Source organism: Saccostrea echinata, unplaced genomic scaffold, assembly GCF_033153115.1.
Source record: "Saccostrea echinata isolate AGI-Se365-2 ecotype Australia unplaced genomic scaffold, CSIRO_AGI_Sech_v1 ptg000033l, whole genome shotgun sequence".
NCBI lineage: Eukaryota > Metazoa > Mollusca > Bivalvia > Ostreida > Ostreidae > Saccostrea > Saccostrea echinata.
The window spans coordinates 23261698-23284725 of NW_026889782.1; the positions used below are offsets into that span (position 1 = coordinate 23261698).

The 23028-nt window shown below is 35.6% G+C and overlaps 1 protein-coding gene and 1 long non-coding RNA gene across 2 annotated transcripts in view; both read right to left on the reverse strand.

Moving 5' to 3' along the window:
• LOC133199056 (uncharacterized) overlaps positions 1–23028 on the reverse strand; it is a 536473-nt gene that overhangs the window by 151599 nt on the left and 361846 nt on the right. The gene's annotated exons all lie outside the window — the stretch shown is intronic.
• LOC133199158 (fibroleukin-like) lies at positions 123–17441 on the reverse strand. The gene is made up of 6 exons (XM_061335021.1): positions 17438–17441; positions 17147–17314; positions 15806–15942; positions 14294–14390; positions 13747–13914; positions 123–376 (listed from the first exon to the last, which is right to left on the reverse strand). Exons 1-6 carry the CDS (start codon positions 17439–17441, stop codon positions 123–125), a joined length of 828 nt encoding a protein of 275 aa, XP_061191005.1.

The following is a 23028-nucleotide window of genomic DNA, read 5'->3' on the forward strand; positions in this document are numbered from 1 at the left end:
ATAATTTATGCATAATAAGGAATATATCAATAATGTATGTATAAATACTGTACGTATAAATGATGTAAGTATAAAAACTGTACTTATAAATACTACGCGAATAAACAATGACTGCTGTTTACCTAGAGACGTTTGATCAACATCATCGTCCCCGTAATAGAGGTCCCGTACATTATTGGATTCCATGGTTCGTCCCAGTCTTCCACAGCCCAGGGACCGTTGAGGAAGGCGTCGTAACAAGCATTCATCCACCACCCTCCTCTCCACTTAGAAGCACAGCTACCTGTACTCCATCCATCATTGTCTCTATCTTGGGTGCTGAATGACATTCCAGAAAGATCAGCGGAAGAAGACAACGAGTTTAACATTCTGTCCTCTGTAGAATTAAAGAAAATAAGATGTTTTTGTGAAACACTATGTCCCCGATGGTAACACAATTCTGGAGTGGGACGTAGACTACTGTGCAATAGTTATGGCCAATTTTTAAGTTTTTCAAATGTAGATCAAAGATCACAGTTGCGGTCACATGATCAAAAATTTCTGTACCAATGGAAAGGTCTTGTCATAATGAACACTCATGTCAAATATTAAAGCCTTACCCTTGACAGCGCAATAGTTATGGGCTAGGTTAAAGTTGACAGACAGACAGGACAAAAACAATATACCCCAGGGATCTTTCGATCCCGGGGCATAAAAATTAACATTAATTGTCAACACCGAGATTGAAGTCAATAAGCTCTGTGTATATTGGATGTGTTACGTAATAAGAACGGAATATTAAACCTTATAAAACGGTGCTATGGTAAGAGAAACAAAGGAACAAAATCGCATTATTAAATGGGAATAAATATGTTGTGAAGGATAAAAAATGTATTACAAATATAATACTTTCTGATATATACAATACAATACGATACAAAGTATAAAGTAACCAAAGTTCTTTTCTCTGTAAATGCGCAGGCAAACATATTACTTTTCTCATCGTATAAGAAAGACAAAACAAGAGGCCTTAACGGTCACCTGAGTACGATACAACAATTTAGAGGATCCATAAGCTGATAAATGAACCTTTGTTGCCCAAAAGCAAGAAAAATAGTACAATAAGCATCAACAAAATAATTGGTATAGAATCTATATCCCCCATTTATCAAATTACCATGCAGACTATTAACCTAATGTCTATTATTAACCCCCGTATTATTACTTCTCACATTTGTCTCTCTTGGCCTTTGAAGAACATTAAAAAAGATAAGTTATTTTTGCCCCTCTTTTATTCATCTATTATTTCCAAGTCTACCTGATCATTAAAACTATGAAAGTACTTATACAATAAATATTCTTGCATAATTCTCTTATTCTATTAACCTTTCAAATACATTATTTACAGTGATTAATTATCAAAGGTAAATGGCAAGGGGGAATAACTTTGCTGAGCAGAATACAAGTTCATAGAGCCCTGGTCAGGACCAGAACATTTGACTAAATAATCCAGGTGTTCAAAATTCTGGAAAAATACCCTTGCAAAATTTTACTCTGTTTGCCTCGAATATGCCAAGAAGCATAGAAGATTTTCAAAGAAATGCATTTCAACTATATTATTAAATAAATAAAGCCCCCCCCCCCTTACACCAGAACATCTTACCCAGGGGTCATAAACTCACAGTTCTGGAAGAAGCACCTTGCTCATCATAACTTGCTCATCATAACACTTGTTACTTTGTTTTATTACCAGCAGTAGAAAAAAAATGAAAGAAATTATGCATTTTCACTATATAATCAATAGAGACCCCCCTTCACCTGAACCCCTGACCCAGGAGCCATGAATTTCACAATTTTTGAAGAGGCATTCTTCCTTATCATAACCATGCACTTCCTTTGTTTGAGTAATACCCTGGAGCAGAGATGAAGATTTTGAAAGAATTTATGCATTTTCCCTATATAATCAATAGACCCCCGCCCTTTCACAAAAACCCTTCACCCATGGGCCACGAAATTCACAATTTTGAGGAGGCAGCCATGCTCATCATAACTATGTACTTAGTTCATTTAATATCCAGGAGAGAGAAGATTTTCAAAGAAATAATGCATTTTCACTTTATAATCAATTGAGCCCCACCCCTAACCCCTGACTCAGGGACCATGAAATTCACAATTTTGGAAAAGGCAACCATGCTCAGCATAACTATGCACTAAATTAGTTTATTTAATATCCAGGAGCAGAGAAGAAAATTTTCTAAGAATTAATGCAATTTTACTATATAATCAATAGAGCCCCGCCCTAACACCTGAACCCCTGACCCTGGGGCCATGAAATTCACAATTTTGGAAGAGGCACTCTTGCTCATCATAACTATGTACTTAGTTACTTTATTTAATATCCAGGAGCAGAGAAGGTTTTCAAAGAATTAATGTATTTTCACTATATAATCAATAAAGCCCTGCCCTAACACAAGAACCCCTGACCCTGGGGCAATGAAATTCACAATTTTGGAAGAGGCACTCTTGCTCATCATAACTATGTACTTAGTTACTTTATTTAATACCCAGAAGCAGAGAAGATTTTCAAAGAATTAATGCATTTTCACTATATATAATCAATAGAGCCCCGCCCTAAAACCAGGTCCCCTGACCCTTGGGCCACGAAATTCACAATTTTGAAAGATGCACTCTTCCTCATCATAACTGTGTACTTAGGTCTTCGGCTGAATACCCAGGAGCAAAGAAGATTTTTAAAGAATTAATGCATTTTCACTATATAATCATTAGAGCCCCACCCTAGCGCCAGAACCCCTGACCCTGGGGCCATGAATTTCACAATTTATGCTTATTACAATCATGTCAACAGTTTGACTGCTTGATGTCCAGGAGTAAAGAAGAAGATTTGTTAAGATTGTATTAATTTTGATGGTTTTGGCCCCACCCCTGAGGCTCGAGGGGGGCAGGGGCCATGAATTTCACAATTTTTACTCCCCTTCACGCATAGATGCTATATGCCCAATTTGGTTGAAATTGGTTCGGGTTCCAGAGAAGAAGCTAAAAATGTTCAAAAGTTTACGACCGATTGACGACGAACGACGACGGACGAAAACAGATAGCAATAGGTCACCTGAGTGACTCAGGTGCCCTAAAAAAAAGTTAACAGCTAAACCTATTTTATGCATATATACTGAAACGCAACAAGCGGTAATCTACAAATATTTGAATTTCATATCTAATGATTTTCAAAAATGAATACAGTAAGGTAAAACTCGATTTATAAACATCAGAGATTTGATAAAAATGTTAAATTATAGTATTTTAACTTTGGAAAGTAAAACATAAATGTTAAAACACCCTCCACCCCGGCCATTCAATTACAGCGTGCAAGACTGCCATGTACAACAGTTGCAGCTTGATTTCTACGATGCAGTTGGTTCATCAATCTCGAGATCTGAGCGAAAGAAATATTCTTTGCCATTTTTAAATGCCTGTTTTTCAGATCATGAGGTCGAATTTTCTCTAGCCAAGCGCAGTGCAGTAACCCTCAGACTTCCGGTCCAAAGACTGTCATTCATGCTAATGATACGTAAGAGCCTGTTGAGGCGTGATGTGTTGCATATTTGCATCTGCAACTCTCCATCACCTTTTTTTGAGATTTTCCTGCTAGAGCAATGGAAATTCGTACTTAAGTCATTTTGAGGAAGCCTTGGCATCGCTATCGGAAAAGAAAAGAGAATTTATTTTTCGTAACATTGCTTCATTACTTATGATGAACAGATACAAATTCTTAAAACCCCATATTAATGCCAAATATTTTGTTAAACATGCAATTTTTTATTTCTGTTAAGCGGACTCAAACTTAACTTCTGGTTATGGTATGAAAATCATTCAACCGTTAAATTACCGATTTTTACAAAGCTGAAGATGTCCTTACTTTTTAGATACAAAATTATATCCTATATATAATATTTCCCCCTAAAATAGGATGTTGCTTATCAGTATATTTAAAAAAGTAAAGATTAAATTCAGCTGAAGTCTAAGGATCTGGTTTGAATACAATAGTTAAAAAGGTAGATTTGTTGTAGGGGCATTAAGTCCTAGTAAGCCTAAGTAAAATACAAGGCCAGAGTACGCCAGATTTCTCTTCACGCAAATGACAGAATTTAACTTTCATATTTCGGATATAGATATAACATAATTAGTTGTTAGAAGTGGAAGGAGCCCCGCTTGGGGAGGTCAGGGGAGTGCACTAATTTCCTATGGGATAGGGAGGTAAACCTAGAACACACCCTGGAAAACCCCACCAAGTCCTTCCCTGGGGTAGGATAGGGAGGTTAACCTAGTACACAGGCTGGAAAACTCCAATCACCCCTCCCCTAAACTGGAAAAACCCAGCTTTATAAGTACGTCTTGAGGTACGTTATCTGTACGTCTCTAAATGCGTCGAGTCACACAGTCAGTATTGACAGGGATTCAAGTCACAGCTATACTGCATTTCTCCGACTATGATTTCATTCTGTTGTCAGATCTATCTCCTGCCCACAACGAATTTGACAGTGCTATGAAAAAAAGTGTTACATGTACAACAATTTTTAAGATGGAGAAGACGGAAGAAAGGGTTAGAAACTATTATTTATAGGCAGAGGAAAATAGAATTAGCTCTCAGGAAAAAAATGCAAGACTTTAAGGTATGTCACTCCTCAGCCTTTTAGAAAAGTTCAGTCAGAACCTCTTACTTAAAAACTATTTATTACAATTCAACCTTTATAACATATTCAAGTTAAACAATGTAAAATGTTCAACATTCAATTAAAAAACTGCTCAAAAATTGATAAAGAAGCAAGATTTATAAGGGACTATTTCTTGTGGTGGAAGGATATTAAGCAGAAAATGCTGCAAATTTACACAGTTATTAAATTTAATATCTTGGAACTTTAGCCTCACATACTTTTACTCAGAGAATATTTTCCATTATGATATGCCTGGAATATTAAATATAGGTCTCAATTTATATTTTTATAACAAAATTTACACCTTCGCTCAACAAACTTTGCCAAGAAATGAAGATATATTAAAGAAGTCAAGATAAAATTTACACATTTTTTTGCCGGAAAATCGCACATTTTGACCAATATTTCAAAATTTACATCACTGACCCCAACTTTTTCTTTCATTATTTTAAACTACTCGATACTTTTGACCGATCAGCACTTAAGTCGTAAAAAGTTTGATACAAGAAAATATTCTATTGCCTCTTTAGATTTTTAATACCCCAGAATGAGACTTTTTAAGTGCAAAAAGGTCATTCAAAAATTTACGCGCATTAATTTGCATGATTAATTCAATGATAAATATCATTCAAACTATTTTACGTAAAAAAGATTATGTTCATTGCCATGGTTACATCTGATAAAATATGATAACGGTTAAAGTGATTAAACAAAGAGTTACAATTTAAGTGCAAAAAGGTCAGCTTAAATGTACCGTAGCTCAGTTAGATGCACACTGACCCCCCATTTTCTTCTGCGATTTTGAATCATACTATATGAGTACTAATCCTAAATATACTTCTCAAAAAATCCTTGATATAGCAAATTTCACGAGTGACATACCTTAAGAAAGAATGCAGAGAGCCAAAGCCAACCGAAACTAACACACACAGAGTTTACGGAATGTACCAGCATCTGAAGAAGAACCATTCCCGTCTTCATTACCACCCCATAAACCCCAGAATCCAAAGGCGATTTCCCAGTATTATAAATTCAGACTTAGTCAAGCCAGGCATTCCAGAAACTTCAAAGCTAATGAAGATGTATACAATGTAAATTTTAAGGAATTTCCAGAGGAGGAAAAATGGAGGATTTGTTTGACATTATTTAGAGACATGTTGCAAACTGTGAAATATAAAATGCAGTGTATATAACCCTACAGATTATGACGAACACGAACGTTTGCCATCCTTCTCTGGATTCCGACATGTGGCACGAGTTTACGCAATGTAAACGTTTTAACGAGGACGTCATCTTAAGGATAAATAACACAAAATTTTTTCAGAAATCAGCAATAAGTCAAATAGACTCATGTTCGTATAGATAACTTGAATAATGTTTTCCAGAATAAATACAGAAATTCTGTAAGATTTTGTAATAATGCTATAAAATGTCTGCAAAAATTAGTATAAATTTATACAAAAAATGGCATACAGTCTGAAATTTTAACACCAAGGAATACTTTTGATTTCTTAATATTTTATTGATTATTATTTGTGTCATATCTAATCAAAATTAGTCAAAAAATATACCAACCTATAGATCGATTTTTTGTTTGTGTTACTTATCCAACACAAAAACAAGCCGTGCAACAATCTAAGAAAGATTTTAAATTCGGAGACGGGGCCATAGAATTCGACATGCTTCATATCAAATATCCAGAAGGAAGTGGTGGAAATAATAAGAAACACCTGAATAAGGAGAATTTCAAGAAAGGAAAAAAATCCATCGTTCAGATTGAATATCCCTGGGATATGTTCTGTTTAGCTAGGGTTAAAGTAGTCACCCGGTTACACAGTGAAAACCGGAAAATCGAGCGAGTTTACCCGATGGGGAAAAACGAAGGCATGCGGAAAGGGGATTTAAATGACTGACCAGAAAAACGAAGCCATAGCTCTCCTGCAACAAGCTGGAATTCATCAGCCTTGTGGACCCGAAGAATGGGGAAAATTACAACAGGTGTTAGCTCCCCACTATCGACTAGAAATATTTCAGTTCAAGTCTACGTCCTCTAAACTCACCTGAGAGCCCGTTTACAAAGGCTTCGTGATGGAACCTGTTTAAACATTTTGTTAGATGACCATCTTTACGATGCCATCCTATCCATGCCTGGTGTGACGGGTAACCAATATTACTTTGATCATTGTGATGTGGGTTATAGTCATATTGAACACCATCGTACCAACTGTCCTTACCGATGTTCATTTGTATAGCGGACAACCCATGTCCTCCAGACAGGAGTCACATTCAATGTAGCCAATGCCACGAATTTTCTGAAAGCAGGACTTGTTACCAAAACCATTTACGGCCTCACAGTAAGAATACGACAACGTGGTTTAATCGGACGATGCGAGCACGTACCGTCAGAAATGGATGTTTAAATAATTACTCCCATATCATCAATGCGGAGGGCAGAAACAATGTAAGGTCTGTAGGAAAACCGTAGACACAGACCATAGTGTTACGTTCAACTCAAACCCCAGAAGAAGAAGCATTCTGAGAGTATTGCATTAGCAATACTAGTCCCCTACCAACAAGTGTAATCTGGTTCCCATCAAAAATTGAAAATGACGTAATTCCTCCAAAAATCAATGAAGCGGAACGAAATGCAAACTTGATCTATGACTCATCAAGGTAAAGTCACATACCAAAAATCAGCTCAATATCTGCAAGCGTTTAGGAAAAAATCGCGGAAAACCCTAAAAAACTGAAAAGGTGGTAATTCCGTCAAAAATTATTGAAGCGGAACGAAATGCAAACTTGATCTGTAACTCAAGATACACCCACATACCAAAAATCAGCTCAATATCTGCAAGTGTTTAAAAACCAAGTTGGACAGACTTACAGAGGGACAGACAGATGGACTGACAGACTCAGAGAAAACCTATAGTCACCTGCGGTTTCACCGGTAGGGGACTAATAAAAGGGGAAAATGGGCATAACAATTCTATATTTATTTCAATTTCCACTGCACTCAGGAAAACGGCATTCACGTCCCTTATTTGTGTGTGGCTCACCGCGTATATCAACATTGCGGGTACTTACCCATAGAAGATCTCTGTCCTCATTGTCGACACATGGAACCCCTTCAACACGTGTTTAAAGGGCCAAATACCTTAAAACGGTTATTACAGCCCAACACGGAATAAGAATTCCGCCTTATCACACGGCGAGGCCATCATTATTGCCCACAATTTCAAAGGATACGACAGCTAGAGCATTCATTACATGGTGAATTCTGCCTGTACGAAGGCTACGGTTTTCATGAACGGCACTAAAATCTTATCTTTCCAAATCTGCGCATTAAAATTCAACGACTCGTTTAATTTTTTTACCTTTTGCCCTGTCCAAGATGCCTTTGGATTTCAGATTCACCAATTTTAGAAAAGGGTATTTACCTCACGTTTTCAATACGGAACAGAACAAGAATTACTTGGGCCCTTATCCAACGGCTTCTTTCTACAATCCGGACGGTATGTCTATAGTGGACGACGGGCTTTTTACCAATGGTACGATCAACCGGTCAGAAAAGTGTTTGATTTCCAGAATTATTGTATTTCTGACATCGCCATCTAACGACGATGCTGTGCTCATATTAGAGCCACACTCAAGACTTTAATCAGTGTAGACCGTTACCAGGAATCCATCACTTTTGCCAGTGCAGCCAATTTAACTAACCGTCGAGGATTCATGCCCGCAGATACCATTGCCATCATTCCAAACATGGAGTATCAGCCTGCTCGTCAATATTCCACCAAAGCCTGTCGGTGGTTAAGCTGGTTGAGTCAACAGAGAGGATCTAGCATAAATTAAAAACGGGTGAGAAGTCAAGATCGGTACTTATACCGAGGAGGGATACAAGGAAGCCTCCCGCACCGTCACCGAATTTTACGAATGCTATTGGCACGGATGCCCCACATGCTATCCAAATCTACAGACCGATACTCTTCCTCATAAGATTCTTTTTACCTACCAGGAGTTACTCGAGGAAACGTTAAGGAGTTCGGTCTTAGAGGAAATGGGTTACTCTGTACGTAGTATCTGGAAGCACCAATTCGATCAAGAAGTACACAGAGATGTGTCATAACAAAATTTTGTTCGACATCTGGACATTCCGAGAGGTCTTCTACGGAGGCCGGACCAATGCTAAACGCTTGTATTGTGAAGGAGACATGAGATATGTGGACGTCTGTTCCTTATACCCTTACGTGTAAAACACAGACCTTTTCCTCTGGGTCATTTTCAGATCATTACAGACCAATTTCAGGATGTGAGAAGTAATTTCGGCCTCATTTACTGTCGGGTCTTACCACCCCAAGGCCTCTATCATCCCGTTCTATCTTATCGCACGAGACGCAAGTTATTATTTTCATTACGCATAACCTGTGCGGAACGAAATGACTCTACATCCAACATCGATGCCAACACACGGACCAGGAACGCAGTCTCTCGGGCACCTGGGTGACTACGGAATTACACAAAAACCTGGACATAGGATATAGTTAGAGCGCATTTACGAGGTTTTGGATTTTCCAGAAAGCAGTAAAGATTTATTAAGACCATACATCGATATCTTCTGAAAGATCAAACAGGAAGCTTATTGGAGGGCTGCTGTTGCTCCGGAACGGTGACCGAAATGGTATGGAACGTCTGTGGGTCGTCTGTCCGCTCTCCGGTTGTGAAATGTGTGTCTATCAGCTCTCCGGTTGTCATATGGTTGTCCATCGGCTCTCCGATTGTCACATGGTTGTTTACCGGCTCTCCGGTTGTCAGATGGTAGTCTATTGGCTCTCTGGTTGTCAGATGGTACTCTATTGGTTCTATGTTGTCAGATGATTATCTATCTTGATCGCCTATTCTGAAACCAGATGCTGCTCATCTGGCTATTTCTTCCCCAGTCACTTCGGATGCTGCGATAGTAAAATAAACAAACTTAAATGTTATATTTGGGAACAAAAGAAACTGGTGGAGTGTTCCCGTTGCTTACTACAACACTAGGTGAATGACACAGGGACCTGGCAAGTTGCCGCATTCATGCAAACAGCGCGACCCTAATACAAAACACTCTAAATGCCCGTATGTTACAGAGAAAATAAAATCATGGCGAAGCCAAATCGAGCTATCTTGTGTTTTTGGATACATACATTTGGGAGAATAACTAGTTATAGGATTAGAAATTGTTTCAAGCATCCTTCCCATAAGACGAAGGTAAGTTTGGAGCATGATTTAACAGTATTTTTGATACATGACATCCGTCGTTTAAAACACTCATTTATGTCGAAGCGACGAGGTAAAATTCGGTGACAGAAATGCACAAAACATGTATATAAATCATCTTAGAGTGTGATACAAGGAAATACTACTATATTTAATTGGATTGGACATAGGAAAGGGTTATTTCTAAGTCAGATAAGTGTAGAAATAAAGCCAGCGTCTGTTTTCCCATAGATAAGGTATGGGTAGGTCGACCATTTTGGTTTTAGAAACGCTATAGAAATATATATACAGAATATATATATAGAGAGAGAGAGAGAGATAGAGAGATACGATTTTTTAAATCTTTACCCTTTCTGGTTGGAATTTTTAGATAAACAGAATCGGTATAAACTTTGTTTCAAGTGGAAAAGGTTACGCAGCACTGTTAAGGCGTACTTCGAAGAAATCAACAGAATATAAACGTGCATAAATACATACCTTTTTAAAATGAATTTTAATTTTATAAAGGTACTATATTATCTTATGACTTTAACATTCTTTGAAATAACATTGTATACCCCGCTCTATACTGAATTTGGTTTGGTCACGTTATTTGATAGTCACGTGATAAATGCATGTAATGTGTACTGTATGTAGGTCACAAACAAATTTCAATATCGCAAGGGCATACCCTAGTTAAAATTAAAAATTAAAGTAATAGATTGTTTCTACATAACTTGTAGTTTATGGAAAGTGCTGCTGCTTTAAATAGAATTCGCATTTTAATAGTTTAAATTTCAAGTTATCTTGCTAATGTCGAAATATGTGTGACCTTTACCAAGTATTTTATGTATTTATTAAGTTATGCTATCGATTTCAGGAAAGCAGCAGCACTTTTCAAGTTAAGGAATACGTCCATTATGTGTATTCAAAAAATGGTCAAGATCTATTAAGTGTATGCCCTTGCGAAAAGGCGATTTAATGAGGCACCTCGGCGTGAAACATGCACACCCTGTAGACAAAATCACGGTAGAATTAATTCAATACATTCTCTCGATATTTTTTAAATAATGGCACTAAACAAACGTTTCAGATTTGTATTAATGGTCTACCTAAGATTTTCAAATAATATTCTGTTTAATAATAAAATGCATTTTTCTTTTTGAAAGAATTACATGATCCGCCTCTCACTGCACATAAAATGCGTCAAACTTTACCATGATGACGTCATGTCGACAAGTGCATTGCGATCAGTGACTTGTTTATATCTTGCTGTGTGGGATTTAACTAGCGACAAAAATGAATGCAGTGGTAAGTTTTGATGTAGTCCATTACTCCGATGCAGTTTAGATTCGCAAATTATTTCATTTTCTGTTATTGTGAGGATTTGCTATATTTGTGTGATGTCACAGTAAACTTTTCCCGTATAAATTAGGCCCCGCCCCCTTTATGCAGCCTTAACAGAGCTGCGTAGATGTTTTTTTTTTTGTTTTTTTCCAAAATAACAATATAAACACACAACGTTTAACATAGGGTTGAAGACACACCGGGATGAATTTTTTTATGAATCCTGAGCTTCGGAGAATAGTATTTTTAGATAAAGAAATTCGGATTACTCTGAAAGCAATCTGTATCTACCTTGTTTGAAGTGGGAAAATTTAGATTGTTAAATAATCAAAGATTTTATAGACTCGGCATCTAACACATATACCGGTACATGATCACGTCATTTTTTAACAAATAAAGCAATGACATTTTCTGGTTTTCATCCCTAAAAAACATTTTTTAAAAAGATCTCTTTAACACAGGGCCAAAGAGTTGTTCCTGTTGTCGAATTCTTCTCTGAAATCGTAATCGTTCTCCTATCATAGCCACCCATTCACTTTTTCTGTCTCCGGATAGTAAATAGTAAATTTGATTGAGGCTGGTATCAAAAGTCACACACCTGTCTCGTTTAGTTTCTTTGAAATTTCCACATATTTCATCCCGCATTGAGTACAAATTTTCTCCATGGCTTCTATTTCCTTCCACAGTAGAAAAAATTTCTCCCCTTGGAGATGACAAAGGAAACTTAGATATTGGTCCATGGTCACCCCGTACATTTTCTCAGTCAGACTGGTTTTGATGCGTTGACAAAGGTGATGTAGAATGGCTAGTCTCCCCACTGTGGGATGGTCTAGCAGGCACAGGCATTGCAACCATAAGACCCGAGTGTTTTCTATTATGCTGGTAGCTCTCTGGAACACTTCTTTTCTGCTTCTGGGGGAGAGATTCTTGGTCTTGCTCTACACATCGCATTAAAAAATCATAGCCTTCTAAAACCAAGGAGTGATAGTGTTTACGTGTTGACCTGATCGTCAATTGTGAAGAAATGACACGAACTTATTTATACCTGTTTCAAGGTGTGTTTATAAATCAATTGGAAAAACCAATTAATTAAAACTCTTGTGCTTTTTTAGAAGTACATGTATACACAAATGTATATAAAGCATACCCTTTGCACACAACACGCTGCGCTTGCTGCACCCCCCCCCCCCCCCCCCGACTCGGCACTAAGTAGCATAAAGTAGACCCAGAAAAGCAATGTAAACCAGAGCTGGGAGTGAAATCCTCATCTTTCTTAGTGAGCACTTCAAAAAAGACAGACATGAAGATGGCACAAGCAAGGCTTAATTCGACGGAGAATCCTAACTATGTTCCACCACAGAATTGGACATGTTTTGCCTAAAAGACAGGATCCCATTCGATTAGAACTGGGGCTGTACAACATACAAATCCAAGAACAAAGAGGATTTAGGCATCTTGACCACCAGTTTGGATGGGATTGTGAACAGTCTCCATATGTTAAGACAGGAGGTCACAAGTGTATTTTGTTTGTTACGTGCGCAAATGGACAGGTTGGAGACAAAGTACTAGCATCCAGGGCAGAGTGAGAGGAACTTACAAGGAAAAAGATACAGGAGAAACAGAAGCTAAGAAAAGGACAAAAGAGACAGATCCTTGCTTTTAATGTAAAGAGTTGGGATATTGGGCCAGTGACTGCCTGGATGACAGTGAAGAATTCTCAAAGAGGTGGGGAAAGAAAGAGAAAAAGACCAGTCAGGAATGCAAGGAGACAAAGACAAGCCATCAGGAGAAAAAGAGGTGCGAAAACCATATTCCGACCTCTGTGGGGGAGGTAAACAACAAAAAGAAAAACCCTAACACCCAGCCAGAGTAGAAGCAGCTACTGAAACCCCAGAAGAAAAAGTGGCCTTTTAAAAAAGACAATGTATTAATATTGTTATTCAGTGATTAAAATGCTTAATAAATGACTTAAATTTGAAATTCAGTGTTATTGTTTTTATTTCAATGCGTTAGTGCGTCAAAACAGCTGGAGAGGCTGTGAGTGAATAGCGTGACGTCACAATGCATTGGTAGCTGTGACTTAAATCGTTGCTAAGTTTGTATATTGCCTATGAACTGACTTAGCGCCTTTAGAGACGTACAGATAATGTGCCCTAAAACGTACTTATAGAGCTGGTTTTTTTCCAGATTAGGGGAAGGGTGGTTGGGGTTTTCCAGGGTGTGTACTAGATTGACCTCCCTATCCCACAGGGGATAAGTGCACTCAGTTCATCTCCCCAGCGGGGCGCCTTATACTACTGTTTTTCGTTTCTTTGATATTTTTGTCAACAAACTTATTTGAACACACTGTCAAATGTACATTGATATAATTCAGTGTTTGTAATTATTTTCATCCCTTTCTTTCTTTCTTCTTCTCTCTATGGTTTGTAAGGTACATATTCCATCCTTTACGTACCTAAGGTTCCCGTAGCAGGTCCAGCCAAAAACAGTCGATACTTCCCTGCCTCATCGGAAACAGAGAATCGATTGTACAACTCGTACAGTGTTGTACCATTCACTAATGTGATGGAAACATAGAGGGAGGAGTTATTTCCCTTTGTTAATTGATGGATTACGTCATTCCCTGTATGAAGTTATATATGAATTTAATTGTTTAGTGTACTGCAACACAATGATTTTTTTTTTCATATTGTAAATAAATATATCACAAAGTAGAATGATATATTACACTAAAACTACGAGTATATGATTAATAACTTATCCTTTAGTGTGGTTCATATATGGATATTGAATTAAATTTTTGTTAGTTTGAGAGACTGAGTTTTGTCAAATCAGCATTTTTCTTTTATTTAAATATATTAATTTTAGAGTTCAGTTACAAGCGGTGAATGAAAATTTTCGAATACATATAATCTTGTTTTAAAATGAAATCATTTATTTCCTGCCAAATCTGAAATTTCAGTACAATAAAAATCTGTAGCGGATTAAAGATTTGAATTTACCTATCCAGACGTTCCGTTCAGGTGCACCAAAACCATTCTTATAATCTGTCCAATTCTGTTCAAAGGTCAGGGATCCGTCTACTCGTTTTTGAATTGCCTTCAAAAAGATATTTACATGTAATTTACCCACGCAAGGATTTTCGGATGTTCTATATTAATCGCTCTGTCTGTCTGTCTGTTCGTTCTGTCATTCTTCCGTCCACAAAATTTCACCTTTTTTCTAATAACGGTTTAGCTCATCTGGGCTGAAAGCTCAAGTGAGCTTTTCTGATCACCCGTTGTCCGACAGTCCGTCTGCAAACTTTTTCAACTTCTTCTCGAGAACCACGGCCAATTTTTACCAAACCTGGTACAAAGCATCTTTGGGTGAAGGAGAGTTTAAATTGTTAAAATGAAGGGCCAAGCCCCCTTCAAAGAGGAGATAATCAAGAAAAGAAAAAAATTGGGTGGGGTCGTTAAAAAAATTTTCTTCTAAAGAACCTCTGGGCCAGAAAAGCTGAAACTTGTGTGGAAGCATCCTGGGGTAGTGTAGATTCTAAATTCTATAAATCATGACCCCCGGGGGTAGGGCGGGGCCACAGTAGGGATCCAAGTTTTACATTGAAATATGTAGTAAAAATCCTCTCAAGAACCTTTGGGTCAGAAAAGATGAAACTTATGTGAAAGCATTTTGTGGTAATGTAGATTCTAATTTGTTCAAATCATGACCCCGGGGGTAGGGCGGGGCCACAATAGGGAATCCAGTTTTACATTGAAATATGCAGGAAAAATCTTTAAAAATATTTTTTCCCAAGAACCACTGGGCCAGAAAGGCTGAAACTTATATGGAAGCATCCTGGGGTAGTGTAAATTCTAAATTGTTCAAATCATGACCTCCGGGGGTAGGGCGGGGCCACGATAGGGAATCCAAGTTTTACATTGAAATATGCAGGAAAAATCTTTAAAAATCTTCTGAAGAATCACTGCGCCAGAAAAGCCGAAACTTATGTGGAAGCATTCTTAGGAAGTGTAGATTCTAAATTGTTCAAATCATGACCCCTGGGGGTAGGACGGGGCCACAATAAGTACTACAACGGGGGAAATCAGGTGAAAAACAGCAAGGCCAAAGCGTTACTCAGGTGAGTGTTGTGGCCCATGGGCCTCTTGTTTATGGTTGTCTAATTCCATTCAAATTGTGTATGTTGGTTCATTTGACTGTAAGATAAATTTTGATACTAAGTTTGGTTCTCTGTGTCATCCGCATTGGAGCTGGGGTGGTGGGTAAGATTCCTTAACTTTATGTAAAAATGAATGGGCAAAGAGAGATAATTGTTGAGAATGTTCCTATTGTAAACTATGAAAGCTGCAATGAGTCTTGTGGGATTAATTGACTTGAATCCTGAAGAAAATCCTTGGCTTTATCTCCATCTATCACATTGATATTAACACCTCTGTCTGAAAATTAGGGCTGTGTCAATATATCATTGGACCACAAAATCAATGATTCCAGTTAACAGGATATAAACTACATACCGTCCATCCTCCGTTCATTGTGTCCATATCACAATAAACTCGGACTGGACAGGAGCCGTTTCCAAAGGGATAAATTTCGAACACCCCTGTATTAGTATGACCATCATTACGGAGGTCCTTACAATCTACTGGAAGATCTGAAACAGAAAAAATACTGAAGTCAATTTTAAAATTTAAGGATGAGTACACATTCCAAATAAATATGTAACGAATGCACCTTTATACACGAAGTAAGAAGTAAATATACATGTGAACACTGGCCCTAAGCAGATACTCAGGTGTATACACGCACTAAGCAGTAGATACAAAGGTGTATACAGGAACCATGAAGTAAATACGCAGGTGATACAGGCACTATGAAGTAGAAACACAGGTTATACAAGCACTATGGAGTAGATACAGAGGTGTATACAGGCACTATGAAGTAGAAACACAGGTGATACAAGCACTATGGAGTAGATACAGAGGTGTAAACAGGCACTATGAAGTAGAAACACAGGTGATACAAGCACTACGGAGTAGATACAGAGGTGTATACAGGCACTAAGACGTAGATACACAGGTGATACAAGCACTATGGAGTAGATACAGAGGTGTATACAGGCACTATGAAGTAGAAACACAGGTGATACAAGCACTATGGAGTAGATACAGAGGTGTATACAGGCACTATGAAGTAGAAACACAGGTGATACAAGCACTATGGAGTAGATACAGAGGTGTATACAGGCACTAAGACGTAGATACACAGGTGTATATAGGTACTGAGAAGTAAATGCACATTTGATAAAGGCACTAATTAGATAAATGTACTAAGACGTAGATACACAGATGTATACAGGCACTAAGAAGTAGAAAACACAGGTGTATGTAAATACACAGGTGTATACAGGTACTTAGTAGTATATACACAGGTGTATACAGGTAATAAGAAGTAGATACACAGGGGTATACAGGTAATAAGGAGTAGATGCACAACAATTGTATAATATATTAAAGTTGTAAGGTTTTATGGTATGGTCACCCGTAATACATTTAGAACTCTAGATAATTTAGATAACTTAGATAATTTTCTTAGAACTAGGAATTCTTTATTGCAACGAATATAAATTTTTAACCAAATTGTAAGATAGATCCAATATAAGAATCACAAAATATGATAAATGAAAAATTAATTTAGATTAAGCGCCAGAAACGAGTAAATTTGAAGTTATTCCGTTAAATAAAATTTCAGAATTAATATAAATGAATCGCTTAGATCTGCTTCAATTGCAATTATAAGCGCTGAAACGTTTAACTAATACTTATATTTCATATTTTGTGAGAGAAAGCAATACATACGGTGAGGAGAGTAGTATCTCCATCCGGTCTCTTCTGACATCCCGGAAGTGAAGGTCCTCCGGTGTACACGACACTTCTTCAGACTCGGATTATAGCCATAGAAGCTACATGGGCACTCTCTTAGACACTTCAGGCCACACTCGATCAACGACTGAGAGCTGCGTTCTCCTAATAGTTCATTATTTGATATTTTATTATCAAATTCCAGTTTTGCGATATATTTTAACGAAGTAATGCTAGTTTGTGACACAGTAAAAAAGACGACAATTAAACAAATAACACAAAGATTACTCATAGTCTCCTCTGTGTTTAGAACAAAACACTGCGTTTCTGTAAGAATTTGCAAATTGATGCTTCAGCCGCAGAGTATAAATACCAGAGCATTGATCTATTACGGAAAAGTGATTGGCTGCTCGTGACATATTCTGTATTTTACTAATCACTGAAATATCGATTTTTTGGATGGAAATGATAGGCGGTCCTAAGCAGAAATTACGAAATCTGATAAACATAAACATTGCAATGAAATGTCTAACATTCATAGCATTGGAAGATCCTATGTGAAAAAGACGATAATATATCTTTTCTGCATTTATAGGAAATTCTGAAGACTCGATTCTAATTTACCACGTCCGTACATAACAGTTTCCAGGTTAAATAAAGTGCCCAGCCACAGCATTATACGCCCGTCAAATATTGTTCAGTTATCATAAACGGTTTAGAGTGCAAGAAAATCATGTCAACCTTGATACAAAGATTTCAGTGATTTTCCAATCCCTTCAATGTTTGATGTACATATTTCTTCTGAGATGTGGGTATTAATTATAACATTTAATACATCATATATATCTCAACTGGCTGTGTTAGAACTTAACAAATGCCCGTCTGCAGCTTTGTTTATTGTTTATTTTATGATTGATTAACAATGCTACAGTCTAATAAAACATCAAAACAAATTGTAATGAAATTGAATAATCAAAGTGAATTAATTGAAAGGCGCCTGGAATCATCCAATCGAATCATTTTATATTTAGCCAATCAATGTTTACATTTCAGCCAAACAGAGTTTTCCAATTATTAACCAATCAATAGTAATTAGACAGAGGCTAAAAGGTATAAATACAGAGACCCATCCAAGTTTTCGTTTACTTGGTCGTTACTTATTGCTAGAGTAACACGTCTTAAGGTATTCAATGTAAATGATGGGATATTGAACACTTTTGAATCATTTTAAACCAGTGAATTATGCATTCCTAGATAACGATGAAAGTGAAATGAATCAAATTCACATGACTAATAAAATATATGAAGACGGCCATTTTGCACCTTAAACGTGTTTGAAGAGTTATCTGCCCTTGATGAAAAGAAGAACATTTAAATTTTATCAAGATATCTGTGATAAATGATACATTTTATTTCATATATTGATAAAGAGAGAGTTTTTGACCAAGAGATTTATATGAAGTTCAAATTACTTTTTACAATATCTTAATAACAAATGAGCTGCCCATAGACTTCAATGTAAAATTCAACGTGCAATTAATTGGACAATAATCAAAATTTTGTAAATTTCTTTGTTGAAGTATTTTTATTTGATAACACCTTCAAAATGCTACCGTGATTATAAATATCGGACCATTCATTTATAAGGTATAAAATATGGTCGTTATACCATTGAATACTTTAAGGCTGGGTTCTTGGGCTGTGTCGGGAAACAGCAGAATTGTTTGTTAGACCACTCAGCTCAGGGATCTAGTTCCTTAGTGTATCAGTGACTACCGTCTTGGTGACTTGAGATTGTGTCTTGGTGTGTTTTAGGTTAGTTGCAGACTGTTTCGGGAAACAACAGAATTGTTGGTTAAACCACCCAGTCTGCAGCTACAGGGAAAACGTTATAGATTTGATTAGTGGTAATTCATTTGTTCGTTTTCATTTAGTTTACTAATCATTATCCAGATAGGACCAAGGAAAAGTATATATAGTGGATCACAGGACGAAAGATCATCTTTAAGCAATCGCTTAATGGTGGCTTATAGAAGTTACTTCCTTTAAGTTGAACCTAATTAAACCACCTTAACACATCATTTATCAAGTCTTGAAACTAACTTGCTAAGCTTAAAATTGTTTCAATATATCATTTACGCAAATTCTTATTCAATTATAATTTTGTCTCCTATTTCTAACATCTTTGTCAATGCGTATAAACTCGGCACTGAAAAGAGCTTCAGCAAATGCCTTAAAATTTTAGCTACTAAAATCAGTTTGTTTAAAACTTGTTTTAAAATTGTTTTTATCCATCACTCTATTTTTCTTTCGTATTTGGAGAGCCAGGTTCCGCTGCCGAATTCATAGGAAATATTGTAATATAGAGTCATTTTCTTCTGGAAAAAAAGATATATTATCTCTCAGTCTCTTAATTTTTTGGGGGGTAGAGAAATGTTTAACATATAAGAAAACATATAGGTATAGTTTATTTTGCCAATCATTGAATTCTATCATGAATAATTTGAATTAATTCGTGGTTAAATGCCATTATTTTTTCCCCTTTAAAATAATACAGAAGTAAGAATTTATCAAAATATAGTCGATCTTCAATGATTGTTATTTCAAAATCGATTTTCAGAAGAACAGTCGATCAGATTAAACATGACATCCGACCAGATTTATACACATTGGGAAGCGGGGTAAAATAAACAGTGTACGGTATATCGACAGGTTAGACATTAGACCTTAATTAGGTGTCCCCACCAGCCCTGTGTCAGCTAACAGGAAACTATACAAAACGAACAGTGATGGATTTTGATGATCAATTATTTTTACAAAACTTAAAATTAAACGCAAGCATATAACAATTTAAAAATTATGATTCTAGGTAAAGAGACAATTATTTTTATACCTATTGTGAAATAAAAAGAATTTAAACTGAAGATGATATGTTAAAAAAATATTTTATAAACGTAAGAGTTACGCAAAGATTGTCAATTATTTAAATACAAAAAAGCGTAATTATCCGCAGCAGGTGTGCACAACAAAAGGAAGTGAATTACAATAACGATCACAAATCAGGTACTGAATTATCAGAACAGCTTTCAGAGACAGACTCGGACACCGGAAATGAAGTTGTGATCACGGAAAAAAAGAAAAGAAAGAAGAAAGTAAGAAAGAAGGTTAAGACAAAGAAAAATAAATAGAAATGATGGTTATAAACTCTCTTCTCTCTTTCTTAATAATGGTTATTTTGACATCTTGGAACTGTAATGGATTGTGTGATGTTTATAAGATGAAAGTGGTATTTGCTTTATTTGAAGAAAGAAAATATGACATTATTGGTTTACACGAAACGCATTGGAAAGTTGAATTTATTGAAAAATATAAACATTTGTGGAATGGTATTGTACTATATAGCAATTTTGACACAGCATCAAAGGGTGTAGCATTTTTAATTAGAAATGAAGTAAAAGATAAAGTCCAATTTATTAAAGGATTTCATGGTAGATATTTACACATAACTTTTAATGAAAATAATGAAAACATAGATGTTATTAATATTTATGCACCAAATTATACAAAAGAAAGGGCAGCATTTTTTCAATCTATTTCACACATTATTCCTCAGTCTAATAATTTATTGATATTGGGAGATTTCAATAATTCTCTCTCAGAGTTAGATAGGTCAGGAAAGACAATTCATGTTTATGATCAGTCCTATAAAGCCCTTTATAGTTTGATGAGTGAACGCAATGTTGTTGATTTATGGAGGAAAAGGAATAGTAGGGTAAAAACATTTTCTAGGAAGTAAGTTATAGAAAGTGTTTTAGTTCAGTTTGAAATACAAGATTAAAAAATTTTTACAGAGTTTTAGCAAAAGTAGAGCAAAAGAAAGAAATAAAGAATATTACAGATTACAAAACAGTATTAAAAGATTGTCACAAAATATTGCAGAAGGTATGAATATTAGCATAGAGAAATATGAAGCTTTAAAACAAGACCTGTCTGATTTTGAATTAGAGAAATGCCAAGTACCAATATTAAGGTCAAAAGCAAAATGAGCGAATGAATCTGACAAATATAAAATATGTTTCGAACCTAGAGAAATCTAGACAAGAAAGAATTATTAGATGATTAAGGTATTACAAAATCAGACATAGAATCAATTTTAGATAATAGAATACAATTTTTATTCACAGTTATATTCATCAGTTAAAACAGATGATGAAAGCAGAAGATATTTCTTATCATTTATGAGTAGAAAAATGAATGAAAATGGTATTGAATTGTGTGATAATGTTATAGATAAAAATGAAATTGATAATGTAGTAAAAGAAATGGCAAACAATAAAAGCCCTGGGTCTGATGGATTGACAGTATAATTTTATAAAGCTTTTTTGCCACAGTTGAGTGGAATTTTATTTAAGGTATTCAAAGAAGTTGAAGAACATGAAAATCTTTCACATTCAATGAAAATGGGAATTTTAACATTGTTATACAAGAAAAAAGGTGATAAAAAACTTTTTAAAAATTGGAGACCTATACGTCGATTACAAGATAATAGCAAGGGTGATGTCAAATAGATTAAAACATGTTTTACCAAACATTATATCTGAAAATCAAACTTGTTGAATTAGGGAAGAGATATTGCTGACACTTTCAAAAGTATAAGAGATGTTATTGATTTAGTTGATATGGATAATATTGAGGGTTATGTAGTAAAAATTGATCAGGAAAAGGCCTTTGATAGGGTTAGTCATGAGTATTTGTTTAAAGTTTTAGAATTATTTGGATTTGGACCATATTTTAGAAAATGGATACGTATTTTTTATACTGACATACATAGTAGTGTAAAATGTAAGGGATTTTAACTAGATATTTTCCAATCAAGAATTCAATGAGACAAGGTTGTCCAATATCTGCTTTGTTATATGTTTTATCAGCGGAACCATTAAGCTATGCTATTAAACAAAACGAATTAATAAGGGGTATTCCAATTCCAATGTCAAATAAGACAGGACTATTGTTTCAGCATGCAGATGATACAACATTGACTCTCTCTGACAAAACATCTTTTTTGGAAGTTTTAAAAATTTTTGATTTGTATGGAAAAGCATCCGGGGCCAAAATTAATATTGAGAAGTCTGAAATAATGTGCATAGGAATTGGAAATATACTCGAACATGAAAAAATATTATTAAGTATTTTTCAAACAAATGTCATGAAAATACAGGGTATTTATTTTGGTAAAAATAGAATAGAATGTGAACATCTGAATTGGGGAGATAAAGTGCAAACAATCAAACAAATTATAAATGTATGGAGACAAAGACGTTTATCAATTCAAGGAAGAGCTATTGTAACTAATTGTTTGCTTATGTCTAAATTATGGTACACGTTGACAGTTATTTCAATCCCTCAGTGGGCAATAGAAATTATTCAAAAAGAGTGTTCTGATTTTGTCTGGAATTTTGGTGCTCACTTAGTTTCGTATAAAACTATAATTTGTGAAAAACATTGTGGTGGTCTGAAAATAAATGATATTCATTTAAAAATGTTATCATTTAGACTAAAGGTGCTAGCTAAATATTTCTGTCACACAAAAGAATTTTTATTGAGAGAGATATATTCAATTATTTTTTGACAAAGATTGGCAATTTAAAATGAGGTATGGAAACATTTTTACTACAGTTTAACAAAAAAGATTTTAAAAGCTTACCTAGTTTTTATGTAGTCCATGGTATGCTGTAAAAGAGTATGTTTATAATCCCGAAAAAGGAAATGACATTTTTAATAACTGTTTATTTTGTAATCCAAAAATAATGAATGGTAACAAAATGTTATATTGGAATCATTTTATTAATGCTGGTATAACTCATGTGAAAGATGTATTA

Excerpts from the sequence above, each read along its gene's own strand:
- LOC133199158 (XM_061335021.1), bottom strand. Across the intron at positions 13,915-14,293 it reads TGAACGGAACGTCTGGATAG|GGAATGACGTAATCCATCAA; the intron begins GTAAATTCAAAT and ends AACTTCATACAG. Across the intron at positions 377-13,746 it reads ACCTGCTACGGGAACCTTAG|AGGACAGAATGTTAAACTCG; the intron begins GTACGTAAAGGA and ends TTAATTCTACAG.